The following is a 27,999-nucleotide window of genomic DNA, read 5'->3' as shown; positions in this document are numbered from 1 at the left end:
GGGGACCAATCGAGGAGCAGTCTGCTGGGTCCGAAGGCGGAGCTAGAGGGGGCGGGGCTTGGAGGGGCCGCAGAGTCACCTGACCGCGGGAGGCTCCGCGCGGGGTGGGTGCTTCTCGCTGCAGGCTTAGAGGAGTCGCCATGGTGAGTGCTGAGGGGCGTCGGGCCCCGGGCTGACCCTTTTCCCAGCCACTGCTCGCTCCCACCGTTTGGAACCGTGCAGGCGGAGTCGGGGCCCAGCAGCCGGGTCGGGGCTAATACCAGCCAGGCTTGGCCTGCGGGTTGGGGGACAGGCCGGGGAAGGCCGCAGGCGGGCCGATCCGGGATCGGGGGCGCGGCGGCGCCTGGCCATGGCCGTTGCTCTTTGAGGGGGTGTATTCGCTCCGTAGCTCTGAGAGTCAGTAAGGGCCTGCGAGCCCTCTGAGTGGAGTTGGCCACTGCCCCGCCTTGAGGGGATCTCTAGTGCTGGGTCTGGGCGTCTGGCTGGAACGGGGGCGTACGGAGGGCCTGAGGCTCAGAGGTGGCGTTGGGACCCGCCCAAAGGCTGCTCCCTTGCTGACGGTTCCACCTTTGTGCCTGGTAGTGCTTTCGTGTCCCTTTCTTGTGCAAGAAATACCTTCTGGAGGGTCCTTAATAGTGCCCGGGCCTTTTTTAGCCTCATAGGCCTCTTAGATTGCAGTGTGTGTCAGAGAATTCTAGGGACTGGCTTAGGTGAATTTCCTGGAAGGACTCATACTATCTGATATCCATTAATTCTGAGAGACAAAAAAGAGACTGCTTGTTTCCTTTAACATTTGTTCATTGGGCGCCCTGGCTCTTTTACTGACTTCCCCATTGATAAAATCCAGGTCTTTTACATATTGGAAGTAGGCATTCTCCTTAGCGCTTCTCCATGCTGGCAGCAAATCGTGGTGTAGCTGTTGGTTGGTGAACTTGAACTTCCTCAAAATGTGAATCCTTGTGTCTAGTTTCCCCAAAGGCAAGTTGTCACTTGCATTTTATTAGCGTTTGACATAGCCTGTACTGTATAAATAATGTTTTTGCATGTTGGTGTACAGTATCAGTTTTAGTTATCTCACTATTCAGTTTGTGTAGACAGGCTTCTCAAAACCTGTAAGCCTGGAAACAGGCTTCGGTTTAAATGCGCTAATGCCAAAAAGCAAAATGTTTGACATACATTGCTTTCATATAATATGATGCTGTACGAGGTGATTCTGCTTATTTCTCTGAATTCTTATTTGGGAATTGATATAAGAATGGTGCAAAAATTAAACTAGCATTTGTCTGTTTCTCAACATTTATGGATTGACATTTATAGTGTTTGTAATAGAAAAGCACCTACTTGAGGATCTCTTGTATATCCCCGTTCTGTGCATGAGGAACCAGTTTGGAACAGTGAAGGAGACACCCTGTACTGTCCTCACGAATTTTACTGGGAAAGAAAACTTCAGTGGTAGTCTTGTCACAACCACTGTCTCTGTGACTTGGGCAAGTCACTCATTCTTCTTTGAGTCTCCTTTTTGCGTCTGAAAATAAATGTTCTTTTTTTGGCCCTTCCCAGTTCTAAAATCTAGGATTCAGTTCAATTTATCATGCATCTTGTGTGTCTTTTATGTCATGCACTGTGCTGGACACTGAAAACATAGCCCGTGCTTTCAAAGAACTTAAGAGTCTAGCAGAAGACATGCTTACGGAACTTAATGTAGTACAGCCTGAGTACTGAGGACAGTCCGTCAGTTCAGTGCTGTGGGGCCATGAAAGGAGAGAACGTTCAGGGGGGTATGGGAAAGATTACAGGAAGTAACATGTGAACTGAGATTCTGAGGACAGTGAGTAGGAATTTTCTAGGTGGAGAAGAATGTGTATTGCTAGTAGATAAAGCTGGGGGAAGTAAACAGTCCTGGTGTGTGCCATCATAGGGTTCCTGGGGAAATTTATTGGTAAATGAAATTGGAGATGCTGGTGTTAAAATACATGTTTGGATGTTCCCATCCCTACTTCAATTGCTATTTTGTGTCTTACCGTCATTTTAAACATAGTGTTTTCATTAACATAATGAAATTCTGTATCGTTGTGAGATGTGTTATTTTCATTTTATAGTTGATTAACATTGCATTGTTTGATTACATCTATCTTGAAAACATCTATATGAGTGGAGAGATCGACAAGTCTCTAGGATGGTTGTAGATAATTGCTGGTATCTATGGGAAATATAATAATGATGAGAACACTTAGGTGGATTGCTTATTACTAACTGCTAAGCAATTTTCAAGCTTTATTGGTGTCATTTCACTTTATTACTCATAACAATGATACAAGTATTTCTATTATCCTTGTTTGCTGCAAGAGGAAATGAAAGCACATTGTTTGAATTGGAACTAGTTTTATAAGTGATATGTTCATAGTGACCTTTGTTTTCTTTGCACCTTTTAACTGTAGACTTGTGAGGGCTATTTGGCTTGAATGTGTGGGGTAAAAGGGGCCTAATCACAAATGTTAATTTGATCTTGACTCTAGTGTTTCCATTTTTCTCTGATATATATAACTGCTATGTACAGAGTCATTTGTAAATGACTTTTATGAGTGAGGGGTCATTGGTTACCTAATTTGTGTATAGTGAAATCGTGTTCATGTTAAACTGACTTGTTCAGTCCCATACTTGGCAGGAAGGGCATCTAGGTGTTCCTTTAGAATAGCCAGCTGCATTGTCTTACAAGTAATATGTAAAAGTACATTTATTTATTATAGCTTTATCTCTTTATTTTCTACATTTTGTATATATACTTCTCTATTAATTTTAAACCCAGTTGGTACAAAATAGAAAAAATTTGCTAATTGGCTTACAGATTACTGAGTCTAGTCAATTCTATACAAATATTTTTGAATCGTTTGAAATCTGTTTATAGGCCTTCCTAGATGGCTCAGTGATAAAGAATCCACCTGCCAATGCAGGAGACACAATGCAGAACCTGTGTTTGGGTTCGCTCCCTGAATTGGGAAGATCCCCTGGAGAAGGAAATAGCAACCCACTCCAGTATTCTTGCCTGGAGAATCCCATGGACAGAGGAGCCAGGGGGACTACAGTCCATAGGATTGCAAAGAATTGGACATGATTTAGAGACTGAGCATGAACCCAGCCTTTTTATAACCACACTTTTATTTGCCATATAATTATACACAGTAGCCAAAAGGTAGTTCAGTTCAGTTCAGTCGCTCAATCGTGTCCGACTCTTTGCGACCCCGTGAATCGCAGCACGCCAGGCCTCCTTGTCCATCACCAACTCCCAGAGTTCGCTCAGACTCACGTCCATCGAGTCAGTGATGCCATCCAGCCATCTCATCCTCTGTCATCCCCTTTTCCTCCTGCCCCCAATCCCTCCCAGCATCAGAGTCTTTTCCAAGGAGTCAACTCTTCGCATGAGGTGGCCAAACTCCTGGAGTTTCAGCTTTAGCATCAGTCCTTCCAAAGAAATTCCAGGGCTGATCTCCTTCAGAATGGACTGGTTGGATCTCCTTGCAGTCCAAGGGACTCTCAAGAGTCTTCGCCAACACCACAGTTCAAAAGCATCAATTCTTCAGCACTCAGCCTTCTTCACAGTCCAACTCTCACATCCATACATGACCACTGGAAAACCATAGCCTTGACTAGACCGACCTTTGTTGGCAAAGTAATGTCTCTGCTTTTCAATATGCTATCTAGGTTGGACATAACTTTCCTTCCAAGGAGTAAGCGTCTTTTTAATTTCATGGCTGAAGTCACCATCTGCAGTGATCTTGGAGCCCAAAAAAATAAAGTCTGACACTGTTTCCACTGTTTCCCCATCTATTTTCCATGAAGTGGTGGGACCAGATGCCATGATCTTCGTTTTCTGAATGTTGAGCTTTAAGCCAACTTTTTCACTCTCCACTTTCGCTTTCATCAAGAGGCTTTTTAGTTCCTCTTCACTTTCTACCAAAAGGTAGTACTATACTCAAATATCCATCAGCAGATGAATGGATAAACAAAATGGTATATACACACAATGGAATATTATTTAGCCTCAAAAAGAAGGAAATTTTGGATCTCCTTGGTGATCTAGTGGTTACGAATTTGCCTGCCAATTCAGGGGACACAGGTTCGATCCCTGGTCTGGGAAGATTGCCACATCTTCCACATGCCACTGGGCAGCTAAGCCGAGAGCCCTAGAACCCGTAGTCCGCAGTAAGAGAGAAGTACCACAAGTAGAGAGTAGCCCCCATTTGCCACAACTAGAGAAAGCCCACTGAAAGCAATGAAGACCAAGTGCAGCCATAAATAAATAAAGTAAAGTTTTTAAAAAGGACATTTTGACATATGCTACAACATGGATGAACCTTGAAGATATTATGCCAAGTGCAATAAACCAGACACAAAAGAATGGATGTTGTATAATTCCCACTTATATGAGGTCTTGGAGAAGGCGATGGCACCCCACTCCAGTACTCTTGCCTGGAAAAGCCCATGGACGGAGGAGCCTGGTAGGCTGCAGTCCATGGGGCCGCAAAGAGTCAGACACGACTGAGCGACTTCCCTTTCACTTTTCACTTTCATGCATTGGAGAAGGAAATGGCAACCCACTCCAGTGTTCTTGCCTGGAGAATCCCAGGGACGGGGGAGCCTGGTGGGCTGCCATCTATGGGGTTGCACAGAGTCGCATACGACTGAAGCGACTTAGCAGAGAAGTCAAGCTCTTAGACAAAGAAAGTGGTAGTTGCCTAGGGTGGGAGTGGGGGATGGGAAGTTACTGTTTATTGCTCACAGAGTTTACTTTTGGAAAGGTGAAAAAGTTCTGGAGATGGATGGTGGCAGTGGCTGTACAACAGTGTGAATGTACTTAATGCTGCTGAACTGCACTCTTAAAAATGATTAAAATGGCAAATTTTACATTGTGTATGTTTTGCCACAATAAAAATTTTCTAACATACATGTTTCTAATATGTATGTTTTATCACAATAAAAATTTCTGCTGGCCTTCTGAACCTAGTGAAATCCATTGATTCTAATAATTGTTAAATCTATTGCATCCAGAGATAAGGAGCCAAAAAACCCAAACCGTTGCTTGGTCTCAGAGAACTAGCCCGTGATGAATAGTGAATTTCATGTAAGTCAGAATCCTTAAATGCACATGCTCCTTGTCAACATTTTACACTATTAGTTTTGTTGTGTGAGTTAGTGTTCAGTATAAAAGATACTGAACTTTTTCTTTGATATTTATTTATGCTTATGAAGAAGTATGCCCTAGGGAAACTCAGTTTCAAAACATTTTTACCACCCAAAACGGAAACCCTGTACTCTTTAAGCAGTTACTCATCCACTGTCCCTCCTGCTAACCACCAGTCTGCTTTCTGTTTCTATGGATGCTTTTCCTATTCTGGATGCAAATATACCTCATTTTATTGTGCTTTGCTTTACTGCATTTTTTTTTTTTTTTCCAAATTGAAAATTTGTGGCAATCCTGCATCTAGCAAGTCTTTTTGGTGCCATTTTTCTAACAGCATTTGCTCACTTGGTGTTTTTGTGTCACATTTTGGTAATTCTCACAGTATTTCATACTTTTTCATTATCATATTTGTTATGGTGATCAGTTGTGATTGTTTTGAGGTGACACAAACTGTACTTAGATAAGTCTGCAAACTTAATTGATAAGTGTGTATATTCTCACTGCCCCCTGACGAGCTCTTCTCCATTACTCTCCCTTTACTTGAGCCTCCCAATTCCCCGAGATACAACAGTATTGAAATTAAGCCAATTAATTGCCTTACAATAGTCTCTTAAGTGTTCAAATGAAAGGAAGAGTTGAAAGAGTTCAAGTGAAATCAAAAGCTAGAAATGATTAAGCTCAGTGAGGAAGACATGTCCAAAGCTTAGCCTCCTGTACCAAACAGTTAGCCAGGTTGTAAATGTAAAGGAAAAGTTACTGAAGGAAATTAAAAGTGCTACTCCAGTGAACACATGAATGAGAAGAAGGTGAAACTGCGTTATGGTTGATATGGAGAAAGTTTTAGCGGTCTGGATAGATGATCAAACCAGCCGTCACATTTCCTTTAGCCAAAGCCTGATTCAGAGCAAGGCCCTCTCCAGTTCCGTGAAGGCTGAGAGAGGTAAGAAAGTTGCATAAGAAAAGTTTGAAGTTAGCAGAAGTTGGTTCATAAGGTATATGTAAAGAAGCCATCTTCATACCATAAGAATGCAAGGTGAAGCTGCAAATGCTGATGTAGATGCCGTAGCGAGTTACCTAGCAGATCTGGATAAGATAATTGATAACGGTGGCTACACTAAACAAGGATTTTCCTTGTAGACAAAACAGCCTTCTATTGGAAGACAATACCATCTAGGACTTTCACAGCCGGAGAGAAGTCAATGTCTGGCTTCAGGAATAGGCTGAGTTAGGGGCTAGTGCAGCTGATGACTTTAAGTTGAAGCCAGTATTCGTTTACTATTCCTAAAATCCTAGGGTCCTTATGAAGTAGGGCCTGTGCCCATAAATGGAAAAACAAAGCCCGGATGACAGCACATCTGTTTCCAACATCGTTCACTGAATGTTTTAAGCTCACTGTTGAGACCTGTTGCTCAGAAAAGAAAGGATTGCTTTCGAAATATTAATAATCATTGATTACATACCTAACACCCAAGAGTTCTAATGGAGACATACAGTGAGATGAATATTGTTTTCCTGCTAGCTAACACAACATCCATTGTGTCGCCCACAGATCAAGGAGTTATTTTGAATTTCAAGTCTTATTATTTAAGAAATACCTCTCAGGGATTTCTCTGGTGGTCCAGTGGCTAAGACTCGGCGTTCCCAATGAGGGCGCCCAGTTCCATCCCTGGTCAGGGAACTAAATCTCACCTAAATCTCACATGCCACAACTAAGAGTTCACATGGCCACAGCTAAAGATCCTGCATCTGCAACAGAGATTGAAGATCCCACGTGTTGCAACTAAAACCCAGTGTAGCCAAATAAAAAGATTTCAAAAGGCTGTAGCTGCCGCAGATAATAATTCCTTTGATGAATCTGGGCAAATTGAAAAACTTCTGGAAAGGATTCACCATTCTAGAAGCTATTAAGAACGTTTGTGATTGAAGGGAAGAGGTCAAAAAAATCAACATACACAGGAATTTGGAAGAAGTGGATTCCAGTCCTCATGGATGACCTTGGTTGGTTGAAGACTTCAGTGGAGGAAGTAACTGAAGATGTGGTGGAAATAACAAGAGAACTAGAATCAGAAGTGGAGCCTAAAGATGTGACTGAATTGTGAAGTCTTCTGATCTAACTTTAACAGATGAAGAGTTGCTTTGTATGAAGGAGTAAAGAAAGTGGTTTCTTGAAATGAACTCCACCCCAGTGAAGATGTTGTGAAGACTGTTGAAAATGGCAGTGCAGGATTCAGAATGTTATGTAAACTTAGTGAATACAGCAGGGCAGTTTGAGGGGCTTCCCGGGTGGCACAGTGGTAAAGAATCCACCTGCCAGTGTAGGAGATGCAGGAGAGGCAAGTTTGATCCCTGGATCAGGAAGACCCCCTGGAGCAGGAAATGGCAACCCACTCCAGTATTCTTGCCTGGAGAATCCCATGGACAGAGGAGCCCGACAGGTGACAGTCCAACAAGTTGGACATGACTGAGCTACTGAGCACACAGGGTTTGAGAGAACTGACTCCAGTTTGGGAAGTTCTCTTTGGAAGGAATGATGCTAAAGTTGAAACTCCAGTACTTTGGCCACCTCATGCGAAGAGTTGACGCATTGGAAAAGACTCTGATGCTGGGAGGGATTGGGGGCAGGAGGAGAAGGGGACGACAGAGGATGAGATGGCTGGATGGCATCACCGACTCGATGGACATCAGTTTGGGTGAACTCCGGGAGTTGGTGATGGACAGGGAGCCTGGCGTGCTGCGATTCATGTGGTCGCAAAGAGTCGGAAACGACTGAACAACTGAACGGAACCATGGGTAAAATGGTATCAGACTATCACATGCTACAGAGAAATCGTTCGTGAAAGAAAGAGCCAGTCCATGAGGCAGACTTTATTATTGTCTTATTTTAAGAAATTAACACAGCCTCCATGACCTTCAGCAACCACCATCCTAATTACTCAGCAGCCATCAACATCAAAGTGAGACCCTGCACCAGCAAAAATTTGCTGAAGGTTCAGATGATGGTTAGTTTTTAGCAATAAATTATTTTTAAATTAAGGTATATATATTATTTACTTAGACATAATGCTGTTGCAGACTTAATTAATAGACTACAGTACAGTGTAAACATATGAAACTGAAAAATTGATGTGACTCAGTTTATTGCAATATTGCTTTTCTGCTGTGGTCTGGAACTGAACGTGCAGTATCTCTGAGCTATGCCTTAATTTCATATCAGTGGAGTCACACAGTGTGTGGTCTTCCATGTCTGATTTCTTTTACTTAAATAACCTTTTTGTAGTTCACAGAGCATCTATCAATACTTCACTCCTTATGATTGAGTAATATTCCTTATATGTATATAACATAATTTGTTTATCCATTCATCTGTTGATTCTTTAGTTGCTTTTTATTAAAAACATAATCTAAAACCAGCTTACTCATTCAGACAGTGAACATTTATGAAGCATCCATTACGTGTCTGGCAATGTGTTGGGTTCCAAGGATGTGAAAATAGCCATCATTTATAGTTATAATGTAACGCCTGCTGTAGCAGAGGTGTAAACACAGTGTTTATTCAACACAAGGATGGAGTGGTTAATTCTGTTCACAGGTAGATCTAATTCATTTTGCAAGCAGATTTTTCTGATGGCAAAAAGAAGACTGTACGGATGTATTTTGTCCATTATAACTGTAGCTGTCTGTATTTGAAATGATACGGTAGATCCTTGAGGGAGTGTACTCTCTGTGGTGTTCTACTACAAGTCACTGTCAACAGTTTTAGCTATTTCATTTCTAAGCTGTTTAGTCCCTCATTATATATTGCCTAAGAGGATATGTGTTCTCGTAAACTAGTTCCTTGGTCTTCCTAAGAATAGACTAAGATGCAGATGAAAGGTAGTTTAGGAAAAAAGGAAGCTTTTAGAGATTTGGGTTAGACTACTTCACCACCACAGATTGGTTATGTTCTAGGTGGATTTAGAGTGTATTAGGAGAAGGTAATGGCACCCCACTCCAGTACTCTTGCCTGGAAAATCCCATGGACGGAGGAGCCTGGTAGGCTGCAGTCTGTGGGGTTGCTAGGAGTCGGACACGACTGAGCGACTTCACTTTCACTTTTTACTTTCATGCATTGAAGGAAATGGCAACCCACTCCAGTGTTCTTGCCTGGAGAATCCCAGGGACGGGGGACCCTGGTGGGCTGCCATCTATGGGGTCACACAGAGTCGGACACAGCTGAAGCAACTTAGCAGCAGCAGCAGAGCATAGGCAGCCATAAACCACCACCTTCTATTTCTTTGAAGACAATCTGCTACAGGAATGTTGAGTCAGTTTCTGAGAAGACATTCTCTGTATCTATTAGTTTTCTCCTTCAACAGTCTTATGCTATTAACTTCAGTAACGGCACGGCTCTCTGTTCAGTTGTCAAAAATTGATAAATGAGTCTGAGATGTAGAACTGGAATGAGCCTTATGTGAAAGCTTTGTAAATGTAAACTATGGCTGGACCTATAAAAATAACAGATTTGCTTGATGAGAGTTCCAATGACACATTAATAGGAGATTTAAAAAAATTTTTTTTAGCCTACAACACAGCAGTCACCGCAGGATGAGCAGGAAAAACTCTTGGATGAAGCCATACAGGCTGTGAAGGTCCAGTCATTCCAGATGAAGAGATGCCTGGTAAGACGACAGTGTGAGAGGCACAGTTGTAGTCTGCGTGTTCCTGGGAATGTTAGGCTGTGTTTTCTAAAGCCTTAGCACTACTGCTCTGGTAAATCTAATATTCAGCTTCAGCTCCCTCAGGCGCTATGTGGAGCAGTTTCAGTAGATAGCCCTGTTGAAATATTTATTTACCTTTATACTTGTGGTTTGAAATTGTCTGTCTTCCCTACCAGAATGTAAGCTCCATGAGGATGGGAGACCCTGCCTTCTATTTACGCATCACTGTGTTATCTCCATATCTGACCTGAACTACTGGCCTCATCAGTTCTGTACCTCAAACCTGAGGAGTACTTGACATATAATAGTTGCTTAATAAATATTGGTTTAAAATGCTTTCAATTTGAATTGTTCAGCCTTTCCCCTCTATCTTGAAGGCTTTTAAAAACTATTCATATTCTGAAAGAGTAGATTATCTGTGTAGAAACTATAGATTCTCTGGAATAAAATTTAAGAAATGGAACCAAATAGGCTGGTACTTAAATTATAAATTTCTGTATTGATGATGATGATAATATCTTGCCTTTGTAAAGTGTCTTAGAGTTCTAAAGCTTAGTAATAATATGCTCTTTTAACCAGTTGTATCTATTGTATTGTTTTTCTTGCAAACCAGTTTGTAAAAACAAAACTCTTGGAGTGGAGAAGATGGGTGGCATGGAGCTTGCTATTGCTTGCTCCTATCTCTGTGTATGAACAGTGTTTCTGTATCTAGAGGAATTGTCTATGTTTATGTCTTAAGTGGGGCATACGGACATTGTGAGGAGAAAAGCATACTTAAAGAGTAGTCATTCCAGACATCTCTGAAGAGTGTTTAACCTATGACCAAGCCATTGTCAGAATAGTAACTTTCTTTCAAAAGAATCAGTATGCCAGTTTTCTTGCTTACAGGTAAAAGATAAATTAATGGAGCTATAGTTTAATAGTTGCCAGGACTGTAAAGATTTGAGTTATTGCCAGAAAGCTTGTGGTCCTAGATAAATGAGATTTACTAAGCTTTGCAGCCTGGTGAGGAATTACGTTATCTTACTCTTTTCAGTAAAGTGAAGGCAAGGTGAAATTAAACTTGATTTTTATGTGATTAAAATAATTTAGGTGCTGTATACTTTTAAAACTGTGTAATAGATCCGTGATTAAAATTTGTATAGCCAAGTTAAATGTTTATTTAAATTAAGCATTCTCACCAACGCTCTTGGTTTTTCTGTAGGACAAAAACAAGCTTATGGATGCTCTGAAACATGCTTCTAATATGCTTGGTGAACTGCGGACTTCTATGTTATCACCAAAGAGCTACTATGAACTTTGTATCTTTTGAATGTTGAAGAACATTTTGATCATACTATTTTCTTGATAAGGCTTATTTGCTTGTTCCCTAGGTTTTTTGGAAGTTGTATTATTTCTCATTGTCTTAAGTAGTACTTCTCCATGCAAATGTGCTGAGAAGAGTACCAGAAACCCCTGTTTTGTGCTTACACTTCTTTATGTGGCTTGTTGTTATATTTCAGTTTTCAGACTACTCATGAAGGGTATTGAAAGTATTAAGCAAATGGTTTTTTAATGCTAAGATTTTGTCAGGCTGGACTCTGACATGTAAAGGACATCAATGATTTGCCATTTCAAAACCCTTAAGTAGTCTCACAGGCAATCTTATTTTTATTGTTTTGCTTTACCAGACATCTTTAAAAACCCTTAAAGTCAGGAAAGCCCAGAAGAAGTTCTGTCTTTACTTAATTTAAACATGCTTTCTTACATGACTAACATTTAGGAAATTTGCCCAATATAGGAGTTCCCTGGTGGTTTAGTGGTTAGAATTCTGGGCTTTCACTGCCATGGTCCAGTTTCAATCCCTGGTTGAGGAGTTAAGATCCCACAAGCTGTGGGGCATGCCCCAGCCCCCAATAAATAAAGAAAAAACTGCAATACCAAGAAAAGAAATTTGCCCAATTTAATGAGTCCAACAAGTTGTAGAGTCAACATTCTTAGGTTGACTTAGCTTTAAATCCTTAATGATAATTAAAAGATATGGCTATTTCTGATGAACTGCACTACTTGGAAGTTTACCTGACAGATGAATTTGCTAAAGGAAGAAAAGTGGCAGATCTCTATGAACTTGTACAGTATGCCGGAAACATTATCCCAAGGCTGTAAGTTATTAAGATTCTGTGGGCTTTTATATCTGCATTTCCCACTTTGTGTTACATCCTTTAAAATCAGCAGGTTTAAAGTTATTTAATTTCTTAATGAATTGAGGTTAAGAATCACATTTTGATAGTGATTTTTTAAGGCTGTGAAGTATAAATAACTATTTATTATAGATTATTGAGGAACTTTGAAAATAGAAAAAAATGGACATATTCTAATTTCTTGACTACTAGAAAAGTTAATATCATGACAGTTAAGAGTCCTAATGTGTTTAAAGGTGATATTGTAAATAAATGGAAGGGTATCTGTAAACAGTTACATTTTAAATTAGATGATATTTTCTTTATTGCATAGGAGAAAACCTGCTTACTGTCTTGTTTATTTCATGTTTGTATATATTGTGTTTGAATATAGTCAAATTCTTGAGTATTTTATTTCTAATCAAATGTTGCCTCATTCTTCTAGTTATCTGTTGATCACAGTTGGAGTTGTATACGTCAAGTCATTTCCTCAGTCCAGGAAAGATATTTTGAAAGATTTGGTAGAAATGTGCCGTGGTGTGCAGCATCCCTTGAGAGGTCTATTTCTTCGAAATTATCTACTTCAGTGTACCAGAAACATCTTACCTGATGAAGGGGAGCCAACAGAGTAAGTGGTTTTCTTTCTTGATTTAGGTGTAGTATTTTTATTGTTGTTGTTGTAAAACATATGAAAAGTATATAGAAGAAAATAAATATCAGTAATTCTCCTACCAGAGTCAGCCACTGGTAGCATTTTGTATATAGATTTCCTTTGAGACACAGTATATGGGATGTGATATAAAATGTACTCTTATAAAAATTATGTGTAGATTATTAGAACCTGCTTTTTTAATTTAGCATAATTGAGAGCATTTTTCCATTCCATCAGATACTCTTTGAAAATACAACTTTTTAAATGAGTTACATTTTGAAAATTGTATTTGTGATAAAATAACAAAGTATGTTTAACTTTTCTTATGAGCTAGCCAGTTTTCATATTGTTTCTTGAATGTCTAATCAGTTTTTATAATTTAGCAACTTCTAGTTACCCCAGAGTATGTGATTTTAATTATCTATGCACACAAATTATATATTAACTCCAAAACGGGTAGGAGTGGGGGGAGCCATTCAGAGAGAGCTGTGTCTTATGCAACCAATATTCTAGCATCTGAGTCCGTTGTGCTTTTATCCCACAAAGATGGCAGATGGTCTTTATCCAGTTGGGTGAACTAGTCACATGACAAGTTCCCTTGATTGAGGAACTTATTTCCCTTTTTAAAAAGTTTCTATATTCATTTCTTAATGTGTATATTTTAGTTGTTTTTAGTACATCTATATCATTTCCTTTTTAAAAGAAAAGCTATAATAAAACTTTAACCATGCATATGACAAAAATTTAAATGGTGTTGAAAAGATAAAAATTTAACAGTGTAGAGAAGACGGTGAGGTTATTTGCTGTGTTATGATATGATTCAGTTTTTGAGTATTAATTTAGTAATCAGCAAAAAGTTTTGAAAACTACTAATTTCCCCATCTTAGGAAATGTAAAAATAAGCAAGAAATACTTGGTCTTTTACCTTACAGAACTTACAGAGTTTATAGTTCAATTGCAAACATAAAATACTCAATAATAAAATGAGTTAACAGTGACCCAAGTGTCCATTTTTTAAGGCTTTTCGAATTAATGGAATACAATTCTAAGAACAAGTTTAGTTGGCCCAGGAAAAGGAGTGGTTAAGTTGCTTCAGTTGTATCGGACTTTTCATGACCCCATGGACTGTAGCCTGCCAGGATCCTCTGTCCTGGGATTCTCCAGGCAAAAATACTGAAATGGGTTGCCATGCCCTCCTCCAGGGAATCCTCCCAACCCAGGGATTGAACCCACATCTCTTAGATTTTGGGTTCTTTATCACTAGTATCACCTGGGAAGCCCCAAAAGGAGTGGGGGGAGCATTTTGTCCCTCTAAACTTGGAACTGTGTCCCCTCCCCGATATTCTTTTCTCTCTTCCTCTTGAAATTGAGCATTAAGACAGTGTAGTTGAAGATGTCTTTCATGAAGCGTTTGGTGTATTAAAGAGGTAAAAAGGAAATGCACAAAGAAGAAGAATAGTAGTACATTGTTCCTATATTTAAATACTGTGTATAAAGGTTTTTCCAACTGTTTCTTTGCAGTGAAGAAACAACTGGTGATATCAGTGATTCCATGGATTTTGTCCTACTCAACTTTGCAGAAATGAACAAGCTCTGGGTTCGAATGCAGCATCAGGGACATAGCCGAGATAGAGAAAAAAGAGAACGAGAAAGACAAGAACTGAGAATTTTAGTGGGAACAAATTTGGTGCGCCTTAGTCAGTTGGAAGGTGTAAATGTGGAACGTTACAAACAGGTTTATATCTTTTTACTTCTCATCTTTTCTTATGTCATGAGATATATAAAGTCTGATTTTTGAAATTAAAATATTTAAAAAATAATATTGCATTGAAAATTGTTGATCAAAGAAGACTTAAATAAACTAAAAGATATATTTGAGTCTGTGTTTGTGGATTGGAAGACTCAGTATTATCATTATCAAGATACCAATTTTCTTTACATTGAGATTTATTTTACTATAGATTTACTCTAAAGCTACAATAAAGTAATGTGATATTGGTGAAAGGGATAAATACATCAGTGGAGAATAAATCAGGAATTAGCAAACTTTTTCTTTAAAGGACCAAATAGTACTTATTTTTTGGTTTTACAAGCCATATAGTTTGCAGCTGTTAAATTCTGCCAGTGTAGTGCAAAAGCAGCCGAAGATAATATGGAAACAATATACAAAAATGGTCATTAAACTAGATTTGCTGACCCCTAGAAGAGATGATCCAGAATAGACTCACGTGTATATAGTCAATTATTGTTGATAAGGGTGCAAAGGCAACCTTTTCAGCAAGTGATTCTGGAACAATTGGACATCTGTATGCAAACCAAGCCTCTGAATTGCGACCCATTCTCATACTATGCAGAGGAACTCAAAAAAATTGATCAAAGTCATAAGTGTGAAATTTGCAACTGGAATTTTTAGAAGAAAACACAAAGGAAGTCTTTATAACCTTGGATTAGGTAAGCTTTCTTAGGACACAAAAAGTACAAATCATAAAAGAAAAAATACCAATGAAATGGACTTTGACTTTTACGAAATAGAAACCCAGAATTTTTTTATTTAAACATTCTTTTGTAAAATTTTACAGTTTAGAAATGAAGTATGGATCAGGAAAACCTAAAATATGATTTGTAAGTTAGTAGTTCAAATATGTTACTGGAGGAGTGACTTAAGATTTTGAAAATAATTCTTTAATTCTTAAAATCTTTTTTTTCTTTCAGATTGTTTTGACCGGCATATTGGAGCAAGTGGTGAATTGCAGAGATGCTTTGGCTCAGGAATATCTCATGGAGTGCATTATTCAGGTAGATGAGAACATTTCAGGTTTTTGGAGAACTCATTTTGTATTTCATTAATTTTCTTTGTTTTGGGGGGAAAAATCTTGATTGAAGAAAGATTAAGCTTTCCTGAATAAATCCTTTTCTCCTATTAATACAATAACATGGTCTTTGTACTGATGGGTTTTTCCTCCCAAAATATAGGAAAGAGTAACCTCCAAGTTGTCTAGGTATCATTAGTTTTAGTTTAATTGTAGATGTACTTTGGTTAACAGAATATTTCTTTCTGGGGTTATGTTTAGAGAGGCTTGAAAGTGATGTATTTGCACTTTCTTGTATAATGTTAAAATGAATTTTTTTCCCCCACAAATATGAGCTTTAAATATTAAGTCCAGAATATAGTAGAAAATGCTTTTACTAATTGATTTTTGCTAGTTGATTTTGGTAATAATTGATTATCATTTGATTTTCAGGTTTTCCCTGATGAATTCCACCTTCAAACTTTGAATCCTTTTCTTCGGGCCTGTGCTGAGTTACACCAAAATGTAAATGTGAAAAACATAATCATTGCTTTAATTGATAGGTAAGAGTTTCCCGTATTGAAGGGCAGGTGTTCTGACTTTTGAATAGTGAATTTAAAACATTTTTGTGAATTCTTTTTTACATCTTTATTAATGATTTTGATTTAGTTACACTAGTTCTGTAAGTCTGAGTATCTACTAAGTACTTGTCTGGCTTACTCATGAGAGAAGTTTAGCTCTTAGCTGAACAGAAGGCATGGAGATAATATTTTTAATCTATGCATTTAATTGGTGTTTAAAGACATTATACAGTCCCAACATTTAAATTTTATAAATCCATTTATCACCAAAGAGCAAACCTTGTGTTTTACAATGATGAAAGTTATCTTTCAGAGGGAAACAATTTGATCTGGAATCTTTATCAAGTAGACATAAATATAGATAATTAAGAATGTTCAAGTAATCACTCTGTTCCTGCATTTTTTTAAAGAAGAGTTTTCAAGTAATCAGGATAAACAGTAATGATAACGGAACTAACATTGTTTTGAGTAGTTTAAGATGTGGTAAATAGAAGTTAACTTGACTGCTTTTGGAATTAGTTGTGTTTTAAACTTTACAGTAGTAAAAATGCAGTGTCATAAAATTATCTATGTACTTTTTACGTTTTAGAGATTACTTTTTATAATCATAGCTGTTGAATACATTTTGTCATGTTAATACAGTTCTATCCATGACTACTTAATTAGACTTCAAAGAATTTGACAGAATTGACCTGTTAAAAATCTGGTGCATATGGTATAAAGTAAGAATGCAGTGAAAAAGGCATCATCGGTAAAACTGTTCCATTAAAAATGAATTGAGAGAAAAGCTGAAAGGGTAAAATGTCATCCATGATCCCACTTCCCAGATCCCTATATGTTTTCAAATAAAGAGTATTTTCTTTTTTAGATTAGCTTTATTTGCTCACCGTGAAGATGGACCTGGAATCCCAACAGATATTAAACTTTTTGACATATTTTCACAGCAGGTGGCTACAGTAATACAGGTTTGTATGACTTTCTTCCTAAGTTCTAAACACTTTCATAATTCTCAGCTGATAGTCTTTTAGTAATTGTTTAAAATAAATTCCATGGTTTTCTGAACATTCCAGTCTAGACAAGACATGCCTTCGGAGGATGTTGTATCTTTACAAGTCTCTCTCATTAATCTCGCTATGAAGTGTTATCCTGATCGTGTGGACTATGTTGATAAAGTTCTAGAAACAACAGTGGAGATATTTAATAAGCTCAACCTTGAACAGTAAGTCAAACATTTTTATAAAAACCTTTGTAAAACTTTTTTGTCCCAGATTTGTTTTTCTTTCGCAATTATTTTTTTAAATGTTAGAGTTCATCTTGTTTTGTAAACATCTGTTAGATTGACATGCTTGGTACTAACCAGGGCAGAAAGTGGCAGCCAATTGCTTGGTTGTGTACAGTGATGAGGTAGTGGCACTCATAGACCATAGGCATCTTTAGAGACCCGTGTCTCCATTCAGACCCCTTTGTATAACTACTTATGGTGAGTTAGTATTTCCATAAGTAGTTTCCAACAGATGAGTCAATTATGAAAAAATTAGGGATGCATGTATGTATTTAAGATGTGAAAATTATATTGGTTTAAATTTTTTTCTATTTTCAGCTTTGATTTTGATTTCAGGCGTGGTATGAATATTCTGTTGTGTACTTGCATCTTCTTCAACTATGCTGTCCTAGACCTGTTGCATCCTCTAGGGGCCGCTTGCGCAGTTGTGATCTTATTGTCTTTTCCCAGTAGTCCCTTTACTGTCCCATCATCCACTGCTTCTGAACATGAGTCAAGCTAGGCCCCTCCTTGCCCTATATTATCATTTCATCTCACATAATCTTTTTGTTTTCCATCTCTCTTCCAGTGGTTTAGTTGCGTCTGGAAGGCTTATTTTTTCTTTTAACTCTTTCTCTTTTTGTCACTCTTATTTTTTGTGTGAATCAAAAAAATTCCAGATCTTAAATAAATTTTGTATCTTTATCTTCCCTACTAAGTGAGTTTAAAAGTAAAATTAGACAGAATAAAGAATTCGAAGTCCCAGCCTCTAAAGGTCTTATAAATGCCTGGATATTCCTCAGTCACCCTGGAATGTTCCTAATTTTATCCTGCTTTTCCTTATTCACCAACATCTGATGCAGAAGAAATAATTTATGTCTCATGTATTATGTTCTTGACTTGCTAGTTTTGTGTGGATTTTTCATCCTGAATATACAGTACTTATTGACTGCCCTAGAAACCTAACTCGGAGAAGGCAATGGCAACCCACACCAGTACTCTTGCCTGGAAAATCCCATGGACGGAAGAGCCTGGTAGGCTGCAGTCCATGGGGTCGCTAAGAGTCGGACATGACTGGGCGACTTCACTTTCACTTTTCGCTTTCATGCATTGGAGAAGGAAATGGCAACCCACTCCAGTGTTCTTGCCTGGAGAATCCCAGGGACGGTGGGGCCTGGTGGGCTGCCGTCTATGGGGTCGCACAGAGTTGGACACAACTGAAGCGACTTGGCAGCAGCAGCAGCAATAACCTAACTACCACTTAAAATACTTCCCTTAGAAATACCACATTCTAGACAGTCTTTTTTAACTCCATGAACAACCTGTTCATGAATTGTAGACCAGCATAACCTATTGTATCTATAGGACTTTAATAGATGAATAAATGTGTGTGTTTAGGTAGACATCTGATAGACCTCCCTTGGAAGTTACTGGGGTATTTTGAGATGGTGTGATTCACTTCACCCATCTCCTTTAATATGTAAATGAACATTTTCAAATTTCTATGAAAATGATGCTGTTTGTGTATGTCAGAGGTTAATTTACTCACTAAAGGACTGCTGTTTTTCTTTTGGCAGTATTGCTACCAGTAGTGCAGTTTCAAAGGAGCTCACCAGACTTTTGAAGATTCCTGTTGACACTTACAACAATATTTTAACAGTCTTGAAATTAAAACATTTCCACCCACTCTTTGAGTATTTTGACTATGAGTCCAGAAAGAGCATGAGTTGTTACGTACTTAGTAATGTTCTAGATTATAATACAGAAATTGTCTCTCAAGACCAGGTAAGAGAATACTGACATGCTATATATTTAGAAAACAGAGACAATGTAGTTATGGTTTTAGACAATGAGACAGACACATGAGATGGGAGGGGAAGGTCATTTACTACTAAAAAATAGTTATAAGTAGCTTTTTCATTACATAAATAAGAAGATTGGAGATGTATAAAGAAGAAAATATAAAGTAACTATAATCCCACAGGAAGAGAATACTGCTCTTAATTAACATTTGGTCTGTCTCTTTCTAGACTTTTATCTAGATGTGTACCAACATGTATGCACTTTCCTAAAGAAAAAAGGAATTAAGTTGTTGATACTGTTTTGTAACTTTACACAACTAAAAGCACTTTTGTCAGTGGCATTACATGCTGATGTTCCACCCCAGTCGGTTTCCATGTCTTCCATACTACAGGTGGATTCCATAATGAATTTGGTATCTACACTGATTCAGGATCAGCCAGATCAACCTGTAGAAGAACCTGACCCAGAGGACTTTGCTGATGAGCAGAGCCTTGTGGGCAGATTCATTCATCTTCTACGGTCTGAGGACCCTGATCAACAGTACTTGGTATGAATTAACTCTTCTTATACCCCTTCAACAGCTTCTTGTGAAATCATATGTAGATGTGTCTCAAATAGTTTAATCCAGCTTGTGGTATTAAAAGGTTTCAAAAGAATTGAAACTGAGTAAGAGATTAACTGGACTTTTACTTTATGGTTAAATGCATTAATTGTAAACTTCTGGAGCTTATGAAGAACAAGTTGGTTGCTGTAATTTCTTCTGAAGACTTCTTAGGAATTGTAGAAAAGTCTATCTTCCTTTAGTTGGGTATCCATCCAGTAATCATTCCATGCTTCTTTTCTTTCTGAACTGTTGCTTTTAGAATTGTTCAGTTGTTTTTCATAATAAACTTTTAAAGTATGAGCAACAACCTTTATATGCAGTTGTGTTTATGTTTCCAAGGTTTGCAAATAGAGGTTGTGTTTGTTGGCCACATTAAAAATGTGTGAAGACTTTAAAATTGCCTTTTTCTTAACCCCCTTTTCCTGGCAAAAAACAATGAGATGAGATTCTCCCTTTCTTTGTCATTAGTCCTTAATAAACCTTTGTGAAATGAATGAAACATGTTGCCTGAGTAGGATATTGGTGACTGATACTGGATAATGTATGAAAGGTGGCACAGATAGTGGCTTAATTACTGTTTGGGCAAAGTTGTTTAACCATTGTTGGATTCATGGAACTGTTAGTCTGTTGTAATGAAGAACACCTTAATTTGAGGATGAGCCCTGACTTCTTGTGTTGACGTTGTCATAGTTGACACTCTTGTACTCCCTCATAACCATTGTGAAAAAGAAGCTGACGTCTGTAGTGCAGTCGTCTTTGACTTGGTTTAGCATCAAGCAGTCTGTGCACTGCGTGTGATCTGACCTAATGGCTGGCCTGATTGTTCAAATGTTTTAACTGATCCCCTCATGTTTCTGTGTCATGCACATACATGGCCTATGTGGGTTTTCATTTTTCATTGCAAACCAAAGTTAGAAGGTGTGCTTTGCACCTGTGATCAGTTGGTTATGCCATGTAAAGAAACACCTTTAAGGTGAGGATCGTTACCTTTGACTTTCTCAAGGGGGAATGCATTCTCTTCCTACCCATCTACCAATATCAAAGAAATTTACAAAACTTGAATGTGTCACATACTGTGTCTCCACGTAGTAAAAAGTATTTCATGAATTCTTGTGGTTTTTCTGAAACAACCAGATGTTTGTTTCTTAATCCATTTTCCTTGACTTAAAGGCAAGTCGCTCAGTCGTGTCTGACTCTTTGTGACCCCATGGACTGTAGCCCACCAGGCTCCTCCATCCATGGGATTCTCCAGGCTAGAGTACTGGAGTGGGTTGCCATTCCTTGACTTAAATGGTCTTAATATTTTCCTGAAGTAAGAGGCATGATATACCAGCAATATGCATATTTTTTATATTATAATAGTAGCCAGTATTTTGAGTACATGCAATGTGTTAGTACTGATAACACTTTACATCTGTTATTTGGTCTTCCCAACAACCCTGAGAGTGAAAATTATAGTTAAGAGAAGGTAAATGGTAATTTTCCCAGGGTCACACAAATAGTAAGTGTTAGAATCTACATTTAAATGTGTCTGTCTTCAGAGCCTGTGCTCTTTATCAACACAGCATACTTTTTACATGTCTGTGTGAAAATATATTTAAATCTGTATCTGCCCCTGACTAGCTCTGTAAGTTAGGACAAATTATACAACCTCTCTGAACCTCAAGCTTTTCCCCATTTGTGAGATGGGCTTCCCTGGTGGCTCAGATAGTAAAGAATCTGCCTGCAATGCAGGAAACACAGATTCGATCCCTGGGTCACGAAAATCCCCCCGAGTAGGGAATGGCTATCCCTCCAGTATTCTTGTCTGGAGGATTCCATGGGCAGAGGAGCCTGGTGAGCATCTGTCTCTTGGGCGATGGTGATGACTTGGCAAGAAAAGAAATGTAAAAGTATACCATAAAACTGTATTCAAAAAACAGTAGCAATCATCATGATTAGAGCTCTCACTTAATTTTATAAATAATTATAGTTTCTATATTACAGAAAAGATTAATGGGTTTTGTCTCTTTGTTTTGGTCAGATTTTAAACACAGCACGAAAACATTTTGGAGCTGGTGGAAATCAACGGATTCGCTTCACACTGCCACCTTTGGTATTTGCAGCTTACCAGCTGGCTTTTCGCTACAAAGAAAATTCTAAAGTGGTGGGTTTACTTTTAAGTATGTCACTAATTTTTTCCTCTGTGTGTGTATTTTACTTTATTATGCTAGAAAATTTCAAACATGTACAAATAGAAAATGGTGTAATAAAATCCCAGTTTCAATAACTCAATTCATTACTAGTCCTGTGTTAAATATTACTAATAGTGATGTTGATAGATTACATACTAGTTGAGGAATCACATTAAAAAAAACACTTAGAAATGAAAGATTCAAACAGTTTAAATGATGCTGAAGCTTTTCCTGTGTCTAAAGATCACTTGTGAGACATTGGTAAGTTTTTCACAATGTGACTGAGAATGCTTAAGTAAGATCTAATATTGGAGGAACATTCTCATAATGGAGAAACAATAATTAATAGAGAAACAAGGTATAATCATGACATAGCATGCCTTTGGCCAGTTTTTATAAGGCCGGCCTGTCATGTAATTCCTTTTTTCCCCGTATTTTATGGATACATGTTTGTAAATGTAACAATAAAGAAACCAGCTAGCACATTACTATCTCCATACACTGTGCCAAGGACTATAAACTTGGATTCTTGCATTTATTCCTTGTAAAAGTCTGTGACTGTTAACCTCTCTTAAAGATGAGAAGAATCAATTGCTTTAACCTGAAATTTGTATGGTCAAACATGGATAAAATATTTAACCTCACTGGTAATTATAATAGTGAACTTATTTAAAAATCAACTGGTAAAGAAAAAAGAAAAATGTTCAGCAGTGGCAATGGTGTGATGTGAATTCATTCTCATCTAGTAATGGTGGGAATGTGAATTACTGCAGTCTTTCTAGAAGACTCTGGCAGTATGTAACTACAGCCTTAATAAACCCAATATTTCCACTTCTAAAAATTCACACTAAGGAAAAAATTAGGGACTCAATAATGCTTTGTGTTTATAGACCATTTGTTATATTACATTTATTTCCAAAAGAAAGTAAATTATGCTATATCCTTTTTATGGGATATTTTCTAGTGATTCAAATGATTTTAAATAATTTTAATATCATGAGGAAAATCATGATAAAATAAGTGAAAGAAAAGAAGTTGAATACAAATTACATACAGCACTGAGCCCAATTTAACTCTTCTCAGTAAGTACTTTAAAGCGGAAAACAAAACCATACCCAGAGGATCCCAGTTACATAATATTTACATAGGAAAAAGAAAGGAGACATTAATATCAGAATGTAATTAGTGATTATTGCTAGGTGGTAGATTTAGGGATGGTTTTAAAGAAATTTTTTTTAATTCTTTTATGTATTTTCCAAATTTTGTCCAATTTGGGAATATGTTGCTTTTTCTGATAGGAAAAAAAAAATACCAAAGATACAAAAATTGCAAAGCCAGTGGCCTCAAATGGTTGTTTTGAGAAGGCATCCTGCTTGATTTACTTTGTGGACTCCACAAGAGACAGGAAGATAGTAGGAAAACTGTGAACTCAACTTTTACCACTTTTCCTATTTGTTCCATAAAAGTTTTATTTAAAATGAATATTCTTAAGCAAGTTAATCTTGAATTTAAGGTAATTTAAACTATTTTTTCTTTTTTTTAGGATGACAAATGGGAAAAGAAATGCCAGAAGATTTTTTCATTTGCTCACCAGACTATTAGTGCTTTGATCAAAGCAGAGCTGGCAGAATTACCCTTAAGACTTTTTCTTCAAGGGGCTCTAGCTGCTGGAGAAATTGGTTTTGAAAATCATGAAACAGTAGCATATGAATTTATGTCCCAGGTGATGATCTGCTCTCTTTCTGGGATGAATCTGTTTGCTCTGTTCAGTCACTTGTTATGTTAATGATGTTAAGTTATGTTATGTTATGTTTTATGTTAATGATGGTGGTACACATGGATTTATTCTTAAAAAAAGCACCCCTTTCCCACCGTCTTGATAGGAAATACTGTGCTTCTTAATACTGTGGTTTTATTGACTGGTTTGGAGCAGAAAAATTGATCAGAATTACTGGACACTGCTTCCCTGGTGGCCCACACAGTAGAGTCTGCCTGCAGTGTGGGAGACCTGGGTTTGATCCCTGGAGAAGGAAATGGCAACCCATTCCAGTATTCTTGCCTGAAGAATCCCATGGACGGAGGAGCCTGGTGGGCTACAGTCTATGGGGTCACAAAGGGTTGGACACGACTGAGTAACTAACTAATCCTTTCATACTTTCAATGAGCTTGAGGATTTTCAAGTGTGTCATGGTAAAACTTTCATGAGGAAAAAAAAAAATCCCTTTGTTAATTCAGTTTGGAATCTCTGGATTAAAAGTTAAAGCAAGTTTCTTTGTTGCAACTTGTCAGCATCTTTGTCTTACGGCTCTCCAAGGGCACATGTATATTCTAATCTGAACTACTCACAGGATGAGGCTTTGCTGGGAAATAACTGGAAAATGCTCTAATACATAGTCTCTAAAGGTCATTTCTGCTTTGTGTACACCAGGCATTTTCTCTGTACGAAGATGAAATCAGTGATTCCAAAGCACAACTGGCTGCCATCACCTTGATCATTGGTACTTTCGAGAGGATGAAGTGCTTCAGTGAAGAAAACCATGAACCCTTGAGGACTCAGTGTGCTCTTGCTGCATCCAAACTTCTGAAGAAGCCTGATCAGGGCCGAGCTGTGAGCACCTGTGCACATCTCTTCTGGTCTGGCAGAAACACAGACAAAAACGGAGAGGAGGTAAGATGGGAGGTCGTTCCTGACCAGCAGTGTTACAGGAGAAAGGAGCATTGATAGGGAACAGCTGCTGTGGTGGTGTGCCTTGGAGGTGAAATAGGTAGAGTGCTTAGACACCTGCCAGGAAATTTGCTTTGTTAAATGAAATGAACAGTAATATATAGAGAGTTACATCCTGTGGTGAAGCCTCCACTTTGAGGATTTTGCAACATAACAAGTTTGTACCACTTCCTTTTAAAAATACACAAAATAAATATAAAACATTTAATATATAATATATAAAACAATATATTTGTTTTAAAATATTGCTGTGTACTTTAAAACGTGAAGAGGATTTAAATTTGTGTCCTTTTAAAATATGAAAGAGCCATAGTAGTGTGTTTATTTCTTTGTGTGAAATGGGACATTTGTAATTCATTGGTCTCTTTAATATTCTTTAATACTCTTCACTGCCTTTTTTCTAGCTGCATGGAGGCAAAAGGGTAATGGAATGCCTAAAGAAAGCTCTGAAAATAGCAAATCAGTGCATGGACCCCTCTCTACAAGTGCAACTTTTTATAGAAATCCTGAACAGATATATCTATTTTTATGAAAAGGAAAATGATGCGGTAAGTGAATAGTAAATTGTTGTTAGTGAAATAATGTTTTCTTTTCCTATTCTTAGATTTGATACATACAAAAGTTTATCATTCTGATACTTTCTTTTTTTGTTTATAAGGGTCAGAGTTTGGAGAGTCCACTTAGTTGGTCTCTTTCATTCTCTAAAGTTCTCTGTCTATATGGATGGCATCTAAGAAAAGAGCTCCCTATGTGCAAGAAAATTCTTATCTCTTTTGCTTATGAATATTTTATAAAAATAGTTCAGTCGCTCAGTCATGTTTGACTCTTTGCGATCCCATGGACTGCAGCACACCAGGCTTCCCTGTCCATCTCCAACTCCTGGAGTTTGCTCAGAACCCATGTCCATTGAGTTGATGATGCCATCCAGCCATCTCATCCTCTATCGTCCCCTTCTCCTCCCACCTTCAATCTTTCCCAACATCAGGGTCTTTTCTAATGAGGCAGTTCCTCACATGAGGTGGCCAAAGTATTGGAGTTTCAGCTTCAGCATCAGTCCTTCCAGTGAATATTCAGGACCAGTTTCCTTTAGGATGGACTGGTTGGATCTCCTTGCAGTCCAAGGAGCTCTCAAGAGTCTTCTCATCACCACAGTTCAAAAGCATCAGTTCTTTTGCACTCAGCTTTCTTTATAGTCCATCACATCCATACATGACTACTGAAAAAACCATAGCTTTGACTAGACAGACCTTTGTTGGCAAAGTAATGTCTCTGCTTTTTAATATGCTGTCTAGGTTGGTCATAACTTTTCTTCCAAGGAGTAAGTGTCTTTTAATTTCATGGCTACAGTCACCATCTGCAGTGATTTTGGAGCCCCCAAAATAAAGTCTGTCACTGTTTTCCCATGTATTTGCCATGAAGTGATGGGACCAGATGCCATGATCTTAGTTTTCTGAATGTTGGGCTTTAAGCCAACTTTTCACTCTCCTCTTTCACTTTCATCAAGAGGCTCTTTAGTTCCTCTTCACTTTCTGCCATAAGGGTGGTGTCATCTGCATATCTGAGGTTATTGATATTTTTCCTGGCAATCTTGATTCCAGCTTGTGCTTCTTCCAGCCCAGCATTTCTCATGATGTACTCTGCATATAAGTTAAATAAGCAGGGTGACAATATACAGCCTTGAGTTACTCCTTTCCCGATTTGGAACCAGTCACTCTCTGTTTAAAAAAAAAAAAAAAAGAATTTACAAATGCTGAATAGTATTTATCACAAGTATAGAGTAATTCCCAAATAAGGGATTGATCAATATTTATAGGTTAAATAAAATGTTGCTTTTGTTCTTTTACAGGTTTATGAAGTTCTTTTTTTCCATTAAGTATTTTTTGTTTGTTGATATTTTAGATGAATAGCCAATAGTTTTTCCTGAAGCCAGGGATCATGTTCTCACATCTCTTTTTTTTTTTTTTTTTTTTTCATAATTATTCTGGTAACTTCTAAGAGTAACAAAAGCTCTTCAAGATGTTCGTATTAAATTACATTATCTTTTATGGTACATACTTGATTGTGAAATTGTATGTATTCTTTTATAGGTCACTATTCAGGTTTTGAATCAGCTTATCCAAAAGATTCGAGAAGACCTCCCAAATCTTGAATCCAGTGAAGAAACAGAGCAGATTAACAAACATTTTCATAACACACTGGAGCACTTGCGCTTGAGGCGGGAATCACCAGAATCTGAAGGGCCAATTTATGAGGGTCTCATCCTTTAAAAAGGAGTCAGGCTCCCATCCTCCTTTTCATGCACATCCAGTAAGGGTTTTATTATACTAGGCTTCCCTTCCATAGATTGTGCCTTTCAGAAATGCTGAGGTAGGTTTCCCGTTTCTTACCTGTGGTGTGTTTTACCCAGCACCTCCGGACACTCACCTTCAAGACCTTAATAAAATTATTCACTTCATAAGTGTTCAGGTCTGTCTGCTCATCCTAAGTAGCATGATTGATCTGCTATTTAAAATTCCTGTGATCTGTTTAAAAGAAACAAGAAAAGCCAAAAAACCCCCACTTATCTCTGTTACTAATGAAGCGCCCCTTCCGTTTTTTCTGTTTTGTTTCACTGTTGAGTGTATAATTTCCTTCATTCCTTGGAAGTACTAACCTGAAAGTATCTTGGTTCTGAAATTAATTTAGAGGAAAGGAATACTGTATGTGAAATTCAGCTTGGGCTTCTTCCAAATTGCAAGATCAGGCCATGTGTAATATTTTCCCTAAAATTAGAGAATATTAATGCATGTTTGAAGATTTTAAAGCACCATGGTCTAAACTAGAAGCTATATTTTGCATATTTGGACTCAGCCATCCATTAAGAACTTAAGTTGTCTTCTGGACATATTTATCAAAATAATTTTGTTCTAAATAGTATAAAATAGAAAATTTGTGATCTATATAATTTATGTATAACCTTCATTGATGTAAATTTAGGGGGAAATGCATCATACAGTTATGATTTTTTTTCACCAGTGAAACAATAAAGTTGCTATTAACAATTTTGGACCTTTTTCCTTTCATACTATCTATTTTAAGTTTATTTATTTTTTAACTGAAGGAGAATTGCTTTACAGAATTTTGTTGTTTTCTGTCAAACATAGACATGAATCAGCCATAGGTATACATATGTCCCCTCCCTCCCATTTCCCTCCCCATCCCTCCCCTCTAGGTTGGTACAGAGCCCCTGTCTGACTTCCCTGAGACATACAGCAAATTCCCATCGGCTATTTTGATTCATAAAAGGAACTAGTAGAGTGCGTTTGCAGCTTAATGTACATTGTTGTTAAGTTAACCAGTGAGTGGGTGCCAGGTGCATTTCATTTCCTGCATCAG

The 27,999-nt window shown here is 37.8% G+C and overlaps 1 protein-coding gene across 1 annotated transcript; it reads left to right on the top strand.

The window, feature by feature from the left end:
* Window positions 1–5: 5 nt before the first annotated feature.
* Window positions 6–27,665, top strand: VPS35 (VPS35 retromer complex component). Its single transcript, XM_006062766.3, has 17 exons — window positions 6–143; window positions 9,739–9,837; window positions 11,081–11,177; window positions 11,894–12,017; window positions 12,481–12,663; window positions 14,209–14,422; window positions 15,400–15,483; window positions 15,930–16,039; window positions 16,926–17,022; window positions 17,128–17,276; window positions 18,896–19,103; window positions 19,513–19,668; window positions 21,749–21,871; window positions 23,443–23,622; window positions 24,328–24,567; window positions 25,029–25,172; window positions 26,712–27,665. Exons 1-17 carry the CDS (start codon window positions 141–143, stop codon window positions 26,889–26,891), a joined length of 2,391 nt encoding a protein of 796 aa, XP_006062828.1. The 5' UTR covers window positions 6–140; the 3' UTR covers window positions 26,892–27,665.
* The last annotated feature ends 334 nt before the right edge of the window (window positions 27,666–27,999 follow it).

The sequence above is a fragment of the Bubalus bubalis genome, chromosome 18 (genome assembly GCF_019923935.1).
Source record: "Bubalus bubalis isolate 160015118507 breed Murrah chromosome 18, NDDB_SH_1, whole genome shotgun sequence".
In the NCBI taxonomy this organism is placed as follows: domain Eukaryota; kingdom Metazoa; phylum Chordata; class Mammalia; order Artiodactyla; family Bovidae; genus Bubalus; species Bubalus bubalis.
This window is presented reverse-complemented; position numbering and strand designations above follow the sequence as displayed.

Excerpts from the sequence above, each read along its gene's own strand:
- VPS35 (XM_006062766.3), top strand. Across the intron at positions 9,838-11,080 it reads TCCAGATGAAGAGATGCCTG|GACAAAAACAAGCTTATGGA; the intron begins GTAAGACGACAG and ends GTTTTTCTGTAG. Across the intron at positions 24,568-25,028 it reads CAGACAAAAACGGAGAGGAG|CTGCATGGAGGCAAAAGGGT; the intron begins GTAAGATGGGAG and ends CCTTTTTTCTAG.